The following is a 16,282-nucleotide window of genomic DNA, read 5'->3' on the forward strand; positions in this document are numbered from 1 at the left end:
TAACATGATGATTACCTACTAATCACAGGTATGTATACCTACACTCTTGAGAAGAGAAAAATGCAAAGGTATTGGGTACTCTACCCATGCCAAAACCGGTGCACTCCCCCCTTATACACTTAAGTAGTGTATTTCCTACCTCTCTCTAATTCATTTTTATCATTCATTATCTAGAGAACAAGATTTTTCTCTCTATTTTGTTGTATAAATTTCTTAAGAAGAAAACTCACAAAATCATAATATTATTATTACTAGTTGTAGTAACTAAAATAATATTAAGTCTTATTTTAAGGACATAAATATTTATTTCTAGTAACTAAATTAATATTTGTATTAAGAAGGATTTCCTTGGTACAAATCCTTAAGGTGTAGATCTTGCTACTAGATCTAAGTTTTTGGGGCATTTGGATTATTCTTAAGAAGACTAACTTGGTAGGAAACCAATTTAGTATAAACCAATTTCGGCCCTTCTAGTAAGAATGTCTAAATTTCTTCTCTTTTATTTAAATTGTTATGCATGCATAAGTTCCTTTTAGTTTATGACTAAACTAATAAACACTTAGTTATTAGAAGAGTCTAATAAGAGATTAATGAATCTTACACGATTTTCTAGGATGATAGAGCTGAGGCAGTGGTTTTAGGACCAGAGATGGTACAGGAGATGGTTAAACAGGTTAAGCTGATCAAACAGAAGATGAAAGCGGCCCAGGATCGACAAAAGAGTTATGCAGATTTACATCGTCATGACATAAAGTTTCAGGTTGGGGCAGGGTTCTTTTGAAAGTGTCTCCTATGCGTGGGATAATGAGATTTGGGAAGAAAGAGAAGCCGAGCCAGAAGTTTATAAACCCATATGAGATTTTGGATTGCGTGGGTAAGGTTGCTTACCGGTTAGCTTTACCAGCTGCTTTAGATAAAGAGCATAATGTGTTTCATGTGTCTCAACTGTGGAAGTATGTGAGTGATCCTTCACATGTGTTAGATGTAGAGAACATCGAGCTGGATGAGTACTTGTCTTATCTTGAGGTGCCGGAAAAGATTCTTTATCGCAAGGTTAGGAAAACTAGACATGGGGAAACAATTTTGCTTAAAGTTCTTTGGTCTAACCATGAGGTTAAAGAGGCTACTTGGGAGGCGGAGGAGGCTATGAGAGAGCAGTATCCGTCTCTTTTTGATCAGGTATGTGTAGTTACGGGGACGTAACCATATTTCTTTTAGGGGGTAGGAGATGGTCGCATAGAGTTTTTGCATGTTTATGTTGGTTTAGTACAGTTAGTAGTTGTCTTGAGTCGGGTTGAGTCTTGTTTTGGGAGGTGTGTTTTGAGTTTTGGTTATGTTGTTATGTCGGTGTGGTGTTAGTGTGTTTTGTTTTTGTCTATGGGCTGAACTTCGGGGACGAAGGTCTTTTTAAAGAGGGAAGACTGTAATACTACGGTTTTATGTGTCTATGGGTACTCTATCGAGTGGGGCTTACTCTGTCGAGTAAGTAGCTTTTTACGCAAAACAGTAGTCTGCCTGTAGGGTACTCGATCGAGTAAGTTGGGGACTCGATCGAGTAAGTCACTTACTCGATCGAGTAAGTGTGTTTTACGGGTGATTTTTGACGGGTTTTGTTAATAATGCGGGATTAGTATATAAAACTTTCGTCACTTTTCCTTAAAACGCTTTTATCATCCTAAAACCTTTCTAGAGAAGTTTGAATGTTACATTGTTCGCTTTCGCCGCATTATTAGCAAACCTCAAGGCTAGAAGTGTCGGATCATATCATTCCTTACACCGTTATGATCGTTATGTCGAGGGTAAGCTTTTTATATAATTTTTATAATGTTTCGTTAAGATTGGTTAAACCCTAATTGGGTAATATTGGGGGTTTTTGGGTGATTTGTATGATTGTAATGGTAATGGTATGTATACGTGTTACAGGTGGAGGTTTCATTGAGGAAAGATTTTGATTAGCTGTTTGACCGTCTGTGGTGTTTGCATTCCAGGTAGGGTTTCCCTACTCAGTATTGGTTACATAAGTGTTGTTGGTAATTGTTGTTGTTGTTGTATATCGTGTTGGCATTGGATTCTGATTTGGTGATTATTGGTAGTGTAATGTGATTATCGTTGTATAACTGTCTGTGATCTTCGGGGTGCGTCCCTGGCTGAGTGGAGTCACTTGCGGGAGTGGCTTCACGCTCTTTATTCGCCTTCTGTGGAACCCGTCACAGAAGGGATGTGCACATTAATGAACATGGGTTTATCGCTCGATGGAGATGAGCGCGGCTTAGGTGGGAACGGCTGCGGTCCCCCATTGGCGGCGAGGAGTACTTGTTGGGATGGGTACTCTGGTAGGGCTACACACTTTAGTGTGTAGTCAGATATGTGGAGATGGGGTGGAGTTATGGTGATTGAGATGTGCTGATTGAGTTGTTTATAATACGATTTCATTGCAGCTGTTGTTTTTATGTAATTAGTACTGCCCCCGTATAAATATTTAAAAATTGTGGTGATCCATTCGGGGAAGATGATCAGTTATTGAGAAGGTATGAGACGATGCGCATGGGTTAGCTGGGATGAGTCACCACATTGCTGTTTTTAGAAGTCTTCCGCTGTGTCGAACACTATTTAGTTGTTTAGTAGTTGACAGTTGAGAACCTCTGTATTTTCTTTTAACAGTTTTGGTTTTGGTTGTATCACTTAAACTTTATTAGTGTTTTACATTTCGTTATTATCCATTTGATTATCATTGCCTCGGGTAATCGAAATGGTAGCATTCTCATATCTTAAGTGGTCCTGGTAAGGCACTTGGAGTATGGGGGTTTTACATAGGAGATGAAGACGGTTCAACCCTTATCAAAAAAATGGTTGTCTCGGAGTCTAATTATGGGTCAAGGGGTAACATTTTGAGAAGAAGTAGCCGCTATCCTCAAGAGAACTTTTCTAGTTCAAATGCCGAAACCAAGGCTAAACTTGATCTTCTCACTATGAAACTTGAGCAAATGCAAAGGAATTAAGTGCGCCAAGCTAGTGCCTTCCATGGTACACCCATGGAAGATATCATTCCTAACTCTTCCTGTGAATTGTGTGGGGGAAACAGACATACTTTTTATGTGTGTGCCAATAATGCTTATAATGTAGGGTATGATGAAAATGTTCAAGATCTCAACGCTTTCAAAGCTACAACAACAACAACATGAGGCCACCAAGGCAACCCTAGAACAACCAAAGCAATTATAACCCCAATTCCAACTTCTATCATCCGGGCATGGGGAATAGCCCACTCTTGAGTTATAAGAGCACGAATGTGCAAAATCCGCAACACATTCAACCGCAAAACACCAACCCACCCGCGTTTTCTCAACCTAGGGGTGGAAACCAAAATCAGGAAGCAACTTCGGAAATAAAAACAAATGGTCAAAATACAATCAAAACCGAAATTTTGGAAACCAACTTTGATAAGGCTAAAGTCGTATCCCCTTAATCAAAATAAATCCAATAATACTACTAACAAATAGCTAGCGGTAAGTAGGGTATCGTATCCAAAGGGAGGCGGTAATAATGTAGTTTGCTATTATTTAGATTCGTCTTAAAGTAACAATTTTATGGGGGTTTTGTTTGTTTGATTTCTAGCAACTAATAACAATGTAAATAAATAAGATGAATTGAATAATATTAAAAAGGTCTAGGGATTAGGTTCACTAGGTAGTTATTCGGGGGTGAGATTTAACTTATTGATAAAGCAATTTATTTTGTTTAAGGTTATAAGATCGGTCGATTCTAATATGTCCTTTAGATCTAATCTAACATGCAATCAGTATCATTAAATTAGTTCTATTCAGTTATCGTAGCCTTTACTAGTCTTAACCCGATCGGTGAAAATCCTAGTTTCTGCAATACTAATTAATTAACCCTGCAGAAGCTAATAAACTAGATTCAAACCAACAAACAGAACAACAATAAAGAGCAATTTAACTATAAATTCATCAATATAATCCCCCTTCTAACAACCTAGATCCCCATTCACCCTAGATAAGAGAATTAGCTACTCATATTGAAAGGAAGAACAACAACAATAAGAAGAAGAAACATGATGAACAATAATAAAAGATGAATAAAGCTTGAATAATAATTATTGAAGAAAGATTAGAACAATATCGTAAGAATAGCTTAGATTCGGAAGTAAGAACAATAAATTAAACTTAACTAAGTATTTGAGAGTTTTCTAGGGTAAATTCTATTGTAGCTACAAAAAATAAAGCCTCATTAAACTAGGGTACGGTTTTGGGTATTTATAATAAAACATAACCGACTTAAGGAAAATTGCGGAAAATATGGAGTAAAGTGGTTCCTTGATCGAGCCCCAATGTACTCGATCGAGTCACCAATATCCTCGATCGAGCCTTGGCCTAGTTGATCGAGGAACCATCCCTTTGCAGCTCCTCTCTTCGTGTGTTCTTCTTAACTTCTCTTCCTTCATTCTTATGGATTCCCGTGCCATGCTCCGTGTATTCCTTCATGCCTACTTCGCGATGCCCATTTCATTCCTTTGCTCCTCAAATGCATCATTCCTGCATTAAACATCAAAAAGCGAAAGTATCGACATTCTAACATAAAAGGCATGTAAATGATATAATCTAGCACGGAAACCGTATCAAAAGCAATAAAGGGGAGACATAAATATGTATATAATTATGACTCATCAAACTCCCCCAAACCATATCTTTGCTTGTCCTCAAGGAAAGCATCACCCAATTACAAAAGGCAATCATACAAATGGCGAATAAACAACTCAGAGCTAATGTTTAATGCATAAAAATCCCAAGCTATCCATATCTGTAACAAAGCAATGACCAACGTATACCAATAAAACAAATTCAAGGGTACGGGAAATAGAAAATGTAGCTCAAGTCTCAAGTAACCATACTATAGACAAATGCCAAATACCTTTCGATCTTGCAAGACAAATTAGTCGGATTCTCGCGGATTCATTCATGCACTCATAAGTATGTAAAGGTGAGTTATATGTAAAGATAGAAAGAAGTAGAAACACTCACTCGACTTATGAAACATGCATGCAATATAATGTGATAGATATTTCCTCAACTAGTATGCAATCACAATGTAGACAAAAGTACATGTATCAACAACAATAAGGGTGGCAAATGGGTTAAAGGGATAGAAATGGTTTGTGCCAAAGCACGTTATCGATATGTGGAGCAAAGACAGTAGTCGCAGCGCTAAACCAAAACCAAAACCAAAACCAAAACCAAATCTTTGAATACAAATGAACCCAACTTAGAGAGATAATCTCAACTTTACAGCACATGAGAGTGAATAAAGTACTCTTTAAAAATGCATTAGACTCTAACGACCATCCTTTTGATCCTTGACAAAACCAAATGAAGCAATCAATTTTCTTTTCTTCTCTTTTCAATTCTTTTTTTTTTCGATTTTTTTTTTCTTTCTTTTTTTTTTCTTTTTCTTTTGCTTCATATTTTTCGTCTTCCAACACAAGGATACAACAAAATTGCTAAATAATGATCTTGCTATACCCACATGATAATAAATCCCAACCCAACCATAATAGCAAAATAGACATGATAAACAAGCAACTGCGACTGTCCCGATAAGGTAGGCAAATTCTGGATTGTAGCTAATTAATGTAGGATATAGAACAGCTACAAAGGTTCGAATGTGCTAAAAAAAAGGTAATGCAAGGCTTATTTGAACGGTAAGAACCGCCTATCCACATGTACTTAGTCAAATGAAAGCAATAAAAGTATCAAGAAATTAATGTCACACTTATGCAGTTTGATATTACATATTCAACAAGGAGAAACCACACTCAAACCTAATTGACAATGAGACCAGTTTATTGATGTTCCTGGCCTAGGAAGCTCTAAAGACTTCAGAATTTTAAGTAGTTTACCAACATAATTGTGTCAAATCTAATTCGCATGAGGCATGTCAATACGGTCAAGACTCGAGTTATGAGCTTTGTTTTCATGAATAACGGGTAAAAACAATGTACATGGACAACTAAATAGGATTCAAATGCAAAAACAATGCAATTTAACATCATTGTTATTAAATTCACCAAGACTCGACATAAAACAAAGGAAAAACATATTTTTGTATTTTGAATTTTTTTTACTTTTTATGGATTTTTGATATATAAAAGCACACAACGATAAAATAAAGGCACACAACATAATTAAACTCCTCCCCCAAACCTAAATGTCACAGTGTCCTCATTGTGATGCCTACAACATAACAATCACACAAAAATTTCCAGCAACTTAAAGGACACAACCAACAAGAGGAATGGGAAGTAACCAGAGATAGTATAATAAAAGAAGGTACAAGGGAAGAGAATACCAGGTAAGAGCGTAGGAGTTCTCCCAAACCAGCTGCAAAAATAGGGGGAAAATAATCAACCGCACAATCTTATCATCATTAGGCTACGTTTTTTACCCAAAACACGCGAGTAGTCGATCGAGCCTGCCAGCACTCAATCGAGGCACCATCTGGCGAGCACATTCTGCATTCAAAACAAATGCACACGCAAACCACAATCAATACAACTTAAAGCTCGTAACAGTAAATCAAAAAGTAGCGCATGTGCTACACACAAGTATAAGTAGCACCAATAAATAGTCCAAGAGAAAATAAATGACAAATAAAGTTGTTGCTCATCAAAATCAAAGTCTAATTTAAAATATGAGCAATGTTCATCGTTCTTCAAGTCATCATCACTTGGTAGGAGATAGGGCACTTCATCTGTCATAGGCGCTTCATCAAAAAGGTTTGACTGGCTCCTCTCTGAAAATCTCATCTTCCAAAGCATCCAACTCGGCTTCTATGTCAACACTCTCATCACAATTGTAAACCATCTCAGGAGGAAGTTCATCTTCATATATCAATTTCTCTATCTCTTCAACTTCCTTGCTCTATGGATATGACGCAACAACAGGGGCGTCATGTGGATTCATGTCAAAACATAAAGCAAGACAATCATCAAAAGTAGGATCAAGAGCATTAATTATATGACAAGAAGCTTTTAAATCAGGAGGACGTGATGCTTTGACAAGACCAAAAGTGATAGTATCATCTCCAATGTTGAACGTAAGACTCCCATGTCTAACATCTATAACCGCCCCTACAGTATGCAAGAATGGTCGTCCTATAATAATAGGAACACGAGAATCTTCAGCTATATCTATCACTACAAAGTCGACTGGAATGAAAAATTTCCCTATCTTAACTGGCACATCTTCTAAGATACCCATATGGTGCTTAATAGACCTATCGGGCAATTGAATAGTCATATTAGTACATTTAAGCTTAGTCATTTTTAATTGGTTGCAAATTTTATACGGCATGACACTGACGCTCACTCCTAAATCACATAAAGCATTGTCAATAGTTAAAGGGCCTATAGTACACGGAATAGAAAAACTCCCTGGATCCTTAAACTTAGGTGGAGAATTGGCTTGTAATGCGGCATAACATTCATGAGTGAACACAACAGTCTCCACTTCATCAAAAGACCGCTTCTTTGACAAAATCTCTCTCAAAAACATGGCATAAGCCGACACTTAAGTTACCAATTCAGTAAATGGCACTGTCACTTGAAGATTCTTTACTACCTCCTGTAACCTTCCAAACTATTGTTCAAGTTTAGATTTCTGCAATCTTTGAGGAAAAGGTAGTTTAATTTTTATCGGCTCGGCTTCTTTTGCATTAGGAGTACGTTTGGAAGTATTATCGTCAATTATAGGAGTGACTCGATCGAGTTCAGTAGTCACTCGATCGAGTCCAGTACTCACTCGATCGAGGAACCTATTTTTGTCCAATGCCGTAGCTGAAACATGTGAAAAATAACTGTCAGAGGAGATGCCTCGATCGAGACTAGGGTGCACTCGATCGAGTATGGGTGATCCTCGATCGAGCCCAACGTTACTTGATCGATGGTGTCGGTTAAAACTCGTCGTTAAAAGCTACCTAACCAAAACAATATTTATAACTTCACAAACTACTCTTAGCAAAGAGGTAAGTTAAGGTCGGATCCCAAGGGACGGGTATTGATGTAGGATTTTCAATTGCAAATGATTGTGTCTTAGGGTGTCATGATTTGGGTTGAGATAGGAGATCAACTAAACTAATCAACAATATAAAGCAAAGTAATAAAAACAAGCAAGGTGATTAAAATGAGATGTAAATAATTGATTAAAAGAACTAGGGTGTCATGGGTTCATAGGGGATTCATGGGAGTTGATCATACAAACATGTTCTCTACTAGATGCAAGCACTTATTATTGTGATGGGATCGAGTTGGTGTATAAGCTTACAATCCCTAAGAAGGTTTGGGTTCCGGAGCCGAATCGATTAGATTGTACAACATCTACAAGTCGACTTAGTCCGTCCTATTCAACTATATGCATGGTCTAATGAGACTCGAGTTGGTGTATAACCTTACAAGTCTCATTGAAAAGATAGGTGATGGTAAAAAATGCAAGGATTCATAGGCCCGCATTTCATCAAACATAACATGTGCATAAGTTGAAATCACAACAAGCAAGCAAATTAATCATGAAAACATATTTGATTAAGCATGAATCAATCCCCATGTTGGGTTCCCCTAATTCCCCATTAACCCTAGTTAAGGAAACTACTCACTCATTATCAAGTTTAACATGCTAGCAAGGTTGTCACTCATACTAGCAAGGCAAAACATAATGAATAAATGATTAACAATAATTAAACAAGGTTAAGAGAGAATTATACCTATGAAGATGATTCCAAATAATAATGCAAAGAATAATAGAAGTACTTGATGATTGATGGAAGGTTGTCAATCCTCCAAATAAACCAAAATAATCTTTTAATTACCCAAAATAAATGAAGAACAATAGAGAAATTAAGAAAAGATTAAGTATTGAGACTTGTATTAAGACTAGATTAAAGATTGATTACAAGATTAAGAGAGTATTAAGATTGCTTACTAATTGATTACAACTTGATCCTAATCTAGGTAGTACAAAGGGGTATTTATACTAAAGGTTAAGTACAAAAATTAGGGTTACTAAGGGTTTAAATGACTATTAAGACCCTTAAGAAAAGTTGAGGAAATTCTCCTCTCCAAGGAAATGAGCATTTCCGTTTTGCTGGTCCCGTATGGATATGCTCGTCCCGAGCGGCTTGAGTCTTGCCACGGTGGGTTCTGTCCTGTGATCCGAGCGGATCATAGAGGAGACGCTCGGATCCTTTGGCTTCAAGACGAGCGTCTTGGCTGGAGGACGCTCAGATGGTGGTGCTGGGAGACGCCCGGAATTGTGGCAATCCGCTCGGATCCTGGGTCAGACAACTTCTTTTCTCTTCGTTCCTCAACAATCCGCGGGGATCTTGTTGAGGATGCAAAGACCCTTTCATCATTGCCCAATCTACTTTATTATCTACATAGGCCATCTAGTATTGTCTTCTCCTTGATGCTTGGTCATTATATGCGATCGATTTAGCTCCATTTCGCCATGTAAATGCAAGGTTAGCTCTCCTTTCCTACCAAGGGGGACAAAACCTCAAAGAATACGCAAAATGGGTAACTAAAGATAGTAAATGACCCAATTATGCACTATAAAGCATAGGAACGAGGTAAATTCGGGGACTAAATGTGCTCAAATATGAGTCACATCAATCGAGGAACCATGCTTTGCTTCGTCTTTTCGCTTTTCTTCAAATCCCGTGTTTTAGTTTCGTCAATTTCGTTTTCATCGTCACTTAGCTCCAAATTTCCCAATCCCTTAGGATGCATGTAGGGAACTTCATCATTATTAATGGGCATGTCCAGACCTTGATAAGAAGTACCTCTCCTCAAAGAAATAGAATTGACTTGCTCATGTGCTTGTTTACCTTGAGGGGGAAGTCCGGACTGTTTTGAAGGTTTTTGAGCCGCCATTTGAGCAACTTGAGTATCCAACATCTTGTTGTGAGCCATAAGTTTGGATATTTTGGTCGTTTGCTTTTGTTGAATCATCAAAGTTTGTTGCAATAGAGCCTTCAACTCCGACATCTCATTACTTGGAGCTTGAGGAGGAGGTTGAATTTGTTGAAAACCTCCTTAATCTTGCCGAACAAAGCATCCTTGTGGTTGGTTGCCATGATTTGGAGGAATAATATAAGTAATCTATGGCGGAGCATAAGCATAGGCATTCTGACTCCTTTCATGGACGAAGTTAGAATAAGGAGTACCTTGCTTAAAAGATTGGTGATGAGTGCATTTTATATAGTCTTTTTGAGCCTTATTTGCATGCATTTCTATGTAATTCCCATAGTTTTAGGCTACCAAATGCCCCGAATAGTCTACTTTGGTTCATTTGGTGTTAATTGCAGGAATGGAACTGAAAGAAGCAGAATTAAGCCTTTTACTGTCCCGTTAGTTTGCATTTAGGAGATGGAAGGTTTGGAGCAGAAATATCACTGTCTCGGGATGCGTGAAGTTGCTTTGGAAGATAAATCATACGTCCTTTGGCTTGATTAAGTGGTAGTTGTCTCGATTGAGTACTTTTGCCGGCTAAGTTGCTCGATCAAGACCTTTTGGTTGGAAAGAAGTCCTCGATCGAACCCCTGCTGTGTTCGATCGAGAGGTGGCTATTTGGAGGTCCTTGATCGAGTAGTCTTAGTACTCGATCGAGAGGTTTTTGCTGGAAAGTGTTCGATCGAGGAGTTTGGTGTTGCTAGATCGAGCACTTTGTTATCTGAATGCGGGATTTTTCTCGCGTGAACTTATTTATTTTATTATCTTAAGTTGCGTGTTGAAGAATAAATAAATATCCGTATAAAACCCCTTAAAATTAAGGACTATAATGTAATTTATCATGTGATTAATTGTCATAAACGAAAAACAAGAGAAACGATAAAAGATTAAGAATCAACCTCGGGTCCTGTGCTAAACGGCCTAAGAACAGAAATCAACGTAGATTTCCTCCTAATCGTTGCAACCAAGATCGTCTGAGACTATGCCCCTTGTGCTAGAAATTGCTCTCTGATTGCCTTGCAATATTGAGAGAGCTTTTGTGAATTTTCTGATGTGAGATCTAGAATTTCAGAGAAGAATACTCCAAAACCCTAATTTTCTTGCAAATGAGAATGATTAGGTCAAAAGGAGAGAAAGACTCTCCTTTTGTTCTTCTCGGCCAATCGTGAGCCAAGGGAGAGAGTGGGCTTTCCACTTTCTCCTTATTTAACTCGTGGTCCGACTCGTTTTGCTAAATGTATATGACGGGTTTTTATTATAAATCGTTATCCGTTATCGGATATTAAAATGTCGACTAGTAACATGCATTAGTCGACATATTAATACTTGTCCGACAATGACAATATTGTATAATTAATTAATTCAATATACATTAATTAAATATAACCGTTTATATTCAATTTACGAATTAACCGCTTAATTCACCTTAGCCAGTATTATTTAATCCGTATTAAATAAATATCTCAACATCGCGTTTGACTAATTATTAGTCAATAACTCCGACTAACCGCTTAGTCATATTAGGCATCAACATGACTGCATTTCCATGTCGTCACATCTCTCAAACGTATCCTATAGGTGTGACTTTTAGGGACCAGTTGATCACCGCTTATCGTATGACAATAACGTCAAACTTATCTAGCAAGCCAACCGTTATTGATAAACGTGGACCAACTGATAATAATACAAAAGTATACCATTTGATCCTTTTAGAGATTTATATGTCATTGCACTAACTGTGGAGGACACCAGCCCCAACAAGCTCCCACTTGTCCGTACAAGTGTACGTGCAATAACGTTATCCGCACTAACTGGAGGACACCGGCTCCAACAAACTCCCACTTGTCCGTACAAGTGTATGTGCGATAACCGATTCTCATATCCATTTAAAATTTCTCCCACTCAATGTAAAACAATTTCCGGATCCGTATCCCAAGGTCGTATTCTACAATCGATCCAGATCAAGAGTGGTTTCCCGACTAGAGAGTAACTTAAGCGATAAAACGAATCCTTATTCGAGCATGGCCATGCATTTCGATTCTGACTCCTCGAGTGGCCCTGAGAAATATCGAGTACCTGATAAAGGCTGAATATTTCCTTCAACTCGACTCCTGCCGATCTAAGCACAATATGAAATGACCCAGAAAAAATCTACTTGGCCCCCTGTTACGGATGACCGTGAGAAAGACACTAAAGCCACCCAAAATCTGCCTTAGTCTCAAGAGACAGTCGATAGTCAAAAGAATCGACTCTTAGGATCACCATGGAGGTCCTATCCACGTTCTGGCACCGAATGTTATAAAACATTTAGGACTCCACGTCGTTGTCACAATTGTGTCCTACGAGATATCCGTATAACTCGCCTCTGTGATTGGTCAGTCAACCGTTTGACTTATGGCTCGTTGAACCCACCATCAACCAACGTCACAAAATAATTGCCAGAGTTATCAACTCACTTGGGCAATTAAGGACCAATAATATAATGTTTGTTCAGTTCACTTTGTGGTGTTCAAAATTGTCGTACAACTCCACATGAAAAACAAAATATATAAATATCAAAACGATGATGTGGTATAGAGTACACGAGAAAAAGAATCTAATCCATAAAAGAGTACTACAACTCAGGAACACGTTTAATTCCCATGGAAATAACATGCCCTTCATGCTTATCTTGTCGTAATGGTTTAGTGAGAGGATCTGCTATATTATCATCTGTAGCAATCTTTTCTATCAGTACCTCCTTTTGCTCCACGTAATCTCGGATTAGATGAGCTTTCCATTGTACGTGTCTAGACTTGTTGCTAGACTTAGGCTCCTTAGCCTGGAAGATGGCACTTCTATTGTCGCAATAGATGGTGATCGGGTCATTCGAACTAGGCACTACAGATAGTCCTTGTAAGAATTGACGCATCCATATCGCTTCCTTTGCAGCTTCAGACGCGGCATAGTACTTTCGGATTGATCGTAGAATCTCTTTGTAACACTTTGTTTGGAACTCTTCCGGTGATCGCAGCGCCATTAAGAGTAAAAACGAATCCAGATCGAGATTTCGAGTCATCTCGATCCGTTTGGAAGCTAGCATCTCACAGAATCGGTTGCGCATAGCTTTTGATCACCTCCATAAGTCAATGCCCAATCGTTAGTCCTCCGTAGGTACTTAAGAATGTTCTTTGACCATCCAATGTGATTCACCCGGATGCTTTGTTGGAATCGACTTGTCATACTCAATGCATATGCCACGTCCGGACGTGTGCATATCATGGCATACATGATTGATCCTATTGCCGAAGCATAAGGAATCCGGGTCATGCGCTCTATCTCTTCCGGTGTCTTTGGTGCCTGAGACTTGCTCAAATGCACCCCTGGAGCTATAGGAAGAAACCCCCTTTTGGAGTTAGCCATGCTGAATCTCTCTAGAATCTTGTCTATATAAGGCTCCTGACTGAGAGATAACATCCGACGTGATCTATCTCGATAGATACGGATGCCCAAAATTCTTTGTGCCTCACCCAGATCTTTCATCTGGAAATGGTTCTTCAACCATACTTTTACCGAAGTTAAGAGAGGTATGTCATTCCCTATCAGGAGTATGTCATCAACATACAATATTAGGAAGACAATCTTGCTCCCACTCGACTTGATATATAGACATGGTTCCTCGACCGATCGAGTAAATCCATTTTCTTTTATCACTTGGTCGAATCGATGATTCCAACTCCGAGAAGTTTGCTTAAATCCATAAATGGAACGCTTAAGCTTGCACACTTTCTTAGGATGTTCAGGATCGATGAAACCTTCGGGTTGTACCATGTACAACTCTTCCTCCAAAAAACCGTTTAAGAAGGCGGTTTTCACATCCATCTGCCAAATTTCATAGTCATGAAAAGCGGCAATCGCTAAGATAATCCGAATGGAACGCAGCATGACTACGGGTGCAAAAATTTCATCGTAGTGCAAACCAGGCACTTGGGTGAAACCTTTAGAAACTAGTCGTGCTTTATAGATATCTTGTTGACCTTCCACAGAATGCTTTATCTTGTAAAGCCATTTGCATTGAAGGGGACGAACCTTAGCAGGCAAGTCAACAAGATCCCATACGTTGTTCTCATACCACTACAAAAAGAATTAAAACAGGCGACTGATTTTGGCGACTGAAATCAGTCGCCAAAATCAATTTGGCGATCGAAATCGCCGCCAAAACGTCATCGCGGACCTTAGTCGCCTTTTTTAGCTTTGGCGACTAAAGTCGGTCGCCAAATTTAGCGGCCCGACAAATCGTCGCCAAATACCAAAAATGGCGACTGAAAGGGTAGTCGCCAATTTGGCGACTGATGCCAAGGTAGTCGCCAAAATGGCGACTGAAATGCAGTCGCCAAATGCTGGTTCAGTCGCCATTTTTGGGTGACGTAGCCAATTTGACTGAGGCAATTTGGCGACTGATTACAGATTTGGCGACTACATTTCAGTCGCCATTTTGGCGACTACCTTATTATCAGTCGCCAAATTGGCGACTGACTTGCAGTCGCCAAATCAGTAATCAGTCGCCAAAGCTATTGTAAGTTTTGGTGGATTTTTTCGTTTTCATTGCTAGCCAAAAATTTACAACCTGCATACAAACCGATGTTCCACAACACCATACATCCCATTTCAACACACACAACACCATACATTTCAACCCAACACCTCCCAATTTCTCAAACTTCATTTCATATATTGAAAATGAAAGTTTTACAAGCTAAACTATTCTAAATGTTCAAGTCTAAATGTTCAAGTCTTACAAGCTTACATGCTAAAATCATCTTACTTGGAAGCCAACACCGGCTCCACTCCCCCCATGTGGACCATGCGGATCATTTGGATCGTAGTTGGATCTATGTCCGGGGTTACAACCTTGCCACCAATCCTCAAACATTTCCATTCTTTCCTTCATTTTCCGGAATTCTTCATCACGTTTGGCAAGTTCTTCATCACGTTTGGCATCACGTTCATCACGCTCTCTTATTTGACTTTGAAGTTGACTAATAATTCCCGGTTGATACGTGTTGCTGGGAATTGTTGAAGTCGATCTCCTACGCGTTTTCTCATAGAAAGCCGGTGTTGAACTTCCGGTACCATACACATTCCCTTTCTTGAAGCCATCCACCAACTTATACCATATGTCATTATCCGGAGTTTCTGGATTGGCGGCTTTTTCTTGTTCAAATGCTTCCTACAATATTAAACAAATGGTTGTAAGTTAATATGGTAACCACCTTATATACGACATTTTAAAAGAGAGTAAATTAACAAAAATTAAGTGTTACGGAAACTTACATATAATTGCTTGTCTTTTGGCTTAGTCCAAATTCTAACCCCTTTGTGGTCAACCCTGGAATGCGTGTCCAGAAACAGTTCTGGTACCGACGCAATCGGCTGTGACTTCTTCTTTCCTCTCTGAATGAAAAAAAAAAAACATACATGTTAGAAAATCAACAAAAAATGTAACATAAAATAAACATGTTGCATTGAAAACAAAAAAAAGTGTGATTATAATAGACAAACTTACCCCCAACATACGATTCCAGAACGATCGTGAACCCGCGAAATGAGTAGGCTCGTTCACGGCGTCTTCCTTTCCTCCTCTTTTGTTGAGGGATGCTTGCTTAGACTTCTTTCAAAAGCGGGAGTTTTGGTATGCTTTATTAAGCCTTCATACTTGTCACCTGCAATTACACATATGAAATCATAACTAATAAGTTTCGATATTATTTATAATATAAGAGAGTATATACTAATTAATACAAATAACAAAACAAGTTAATTAAATACCTTTCATGTGCTCTGGTTCCTTTGGGCGCCTAACTACCTTCCAAATCACGTCCCGATATCGTCGAGTACCGACTTCCTCGTACCTGATACGGACATTCCGTTCTTGAGACGGTGACCAAGCATATGATTGCTACAAAAAAAAAGCGACAAAATTTCATATTAGTATTTATAAAAGTATAACCTTGGTTATTAAAACAAAGAATTACGGAAAATATGTACCCGAAAGTTATTGAACCACGCATCTCTTTGTGCTTGAGAAGCTTGTGTCCACGATGTAGGAATTGGACCCACGAAATTAGTCTTCGTGCTTTTCGTGACACCTCGTATCACGCAATCGTCCATAAACCTGCATTTATTTTGAACATGTAAAATTACAAACAATTATTATTTTAAAAAAAAAAATACAAAAAAAACAAAATAGTAGACTAATAAAGAATAAACCTTACCATAATCCCG

At 38.5% G+C, this 16,282-nt stretch overlaps 2 protein-coding genes across 2 annotated transcripts; both read right to left on the bottom strand.

Moving 5' to 3' along the window:
• Window positions 1-6,225: 6,225 nt before the first annotated feature.
• LOC141617390 (uncharacterized) lies at window positions 6,226-7,568 on the bottom strand. Its single transcript, XM_074434584.1, has 2 exons — window positions 7,079-7,568; window positions 6,226-6,248 (listed from the first exon to the last, which is right to left on the bottom strand). Exons 1-2 carry the CDS (start codon window positions 7,566-7,568, stop codon window positions 6,226-6,228), a joined length of 513 nt encoding a protein of 170 aa, XP_074290685.1.
• Window positions 7,569-14,589: 7,021 nt separating this feature from the next.
• LOC141621401 (uncharacterized) lies at window positions 14,590-15,665 on the bottom strand. Its single transcript, XM_074437936.1, has 3 exons — window positions 15,564-15,665; window positions 15,332-15,451; window positions 14,590-15,227 (listed from the first exon to the last, which is right to left on the bottom strand). The coding sequence occupies exons 1-3, from the start codon at window positions 15,570-15,572 to the stop codon at window positions 14,814-14,816; spliced, it is 543 nt and encodes a 180-aa protein (XP_074294037.1). The 5' UTR covers window positions 15,573-15,665; the 3' UTR covers window positions 14,590-14,813.
• Window positions 15,666-16,282: the final 617 nt, after the last annotated feature.

The sequence above is a fragment of the Silene latifolia genome, chromosome X, assembly GCF_048544455.1.
Source record: "Silene latifolia isolate original U9 population chromosome X, ASM4854445v1, whole genome shotgun sequence".
Classification (NCBI taxonomy): domain Eukaryota; kingdom Viridiplantae; phylum Streptophyta; class Magnoliopsida; order Caryophyllales; family Caryophyllaceae; genus Silene; species Silene latifolia.

Excerpts from the sequence above, each read along its gene's own strand:
- LOC141617390 (XM_074434584.1), bottom strand. The coding sequence starts at position 7,568 with ATGTTTTTGAGAGAGATTTTGTCAAAGAAGCGGTCTTTTGATGAAGTG. Across the intron at positions 6,249-7,078 it reads AGATGATACTATCACTTTTG|GCATCACAATGAGGACACTG; the intron begins GTCTTGTCAAAG and ends GTTATGTTGTAG.
- LOC141621401 (XM_074437936.1), bottom strand. Across the intron at positions 15,228-15,331 it reads CAAAAGACAAGCAATTATAT|GAAGCATTTGAACAAGAAAA; the intron begins GTAAGTTTCCGT and ends TTAATATTGTAG.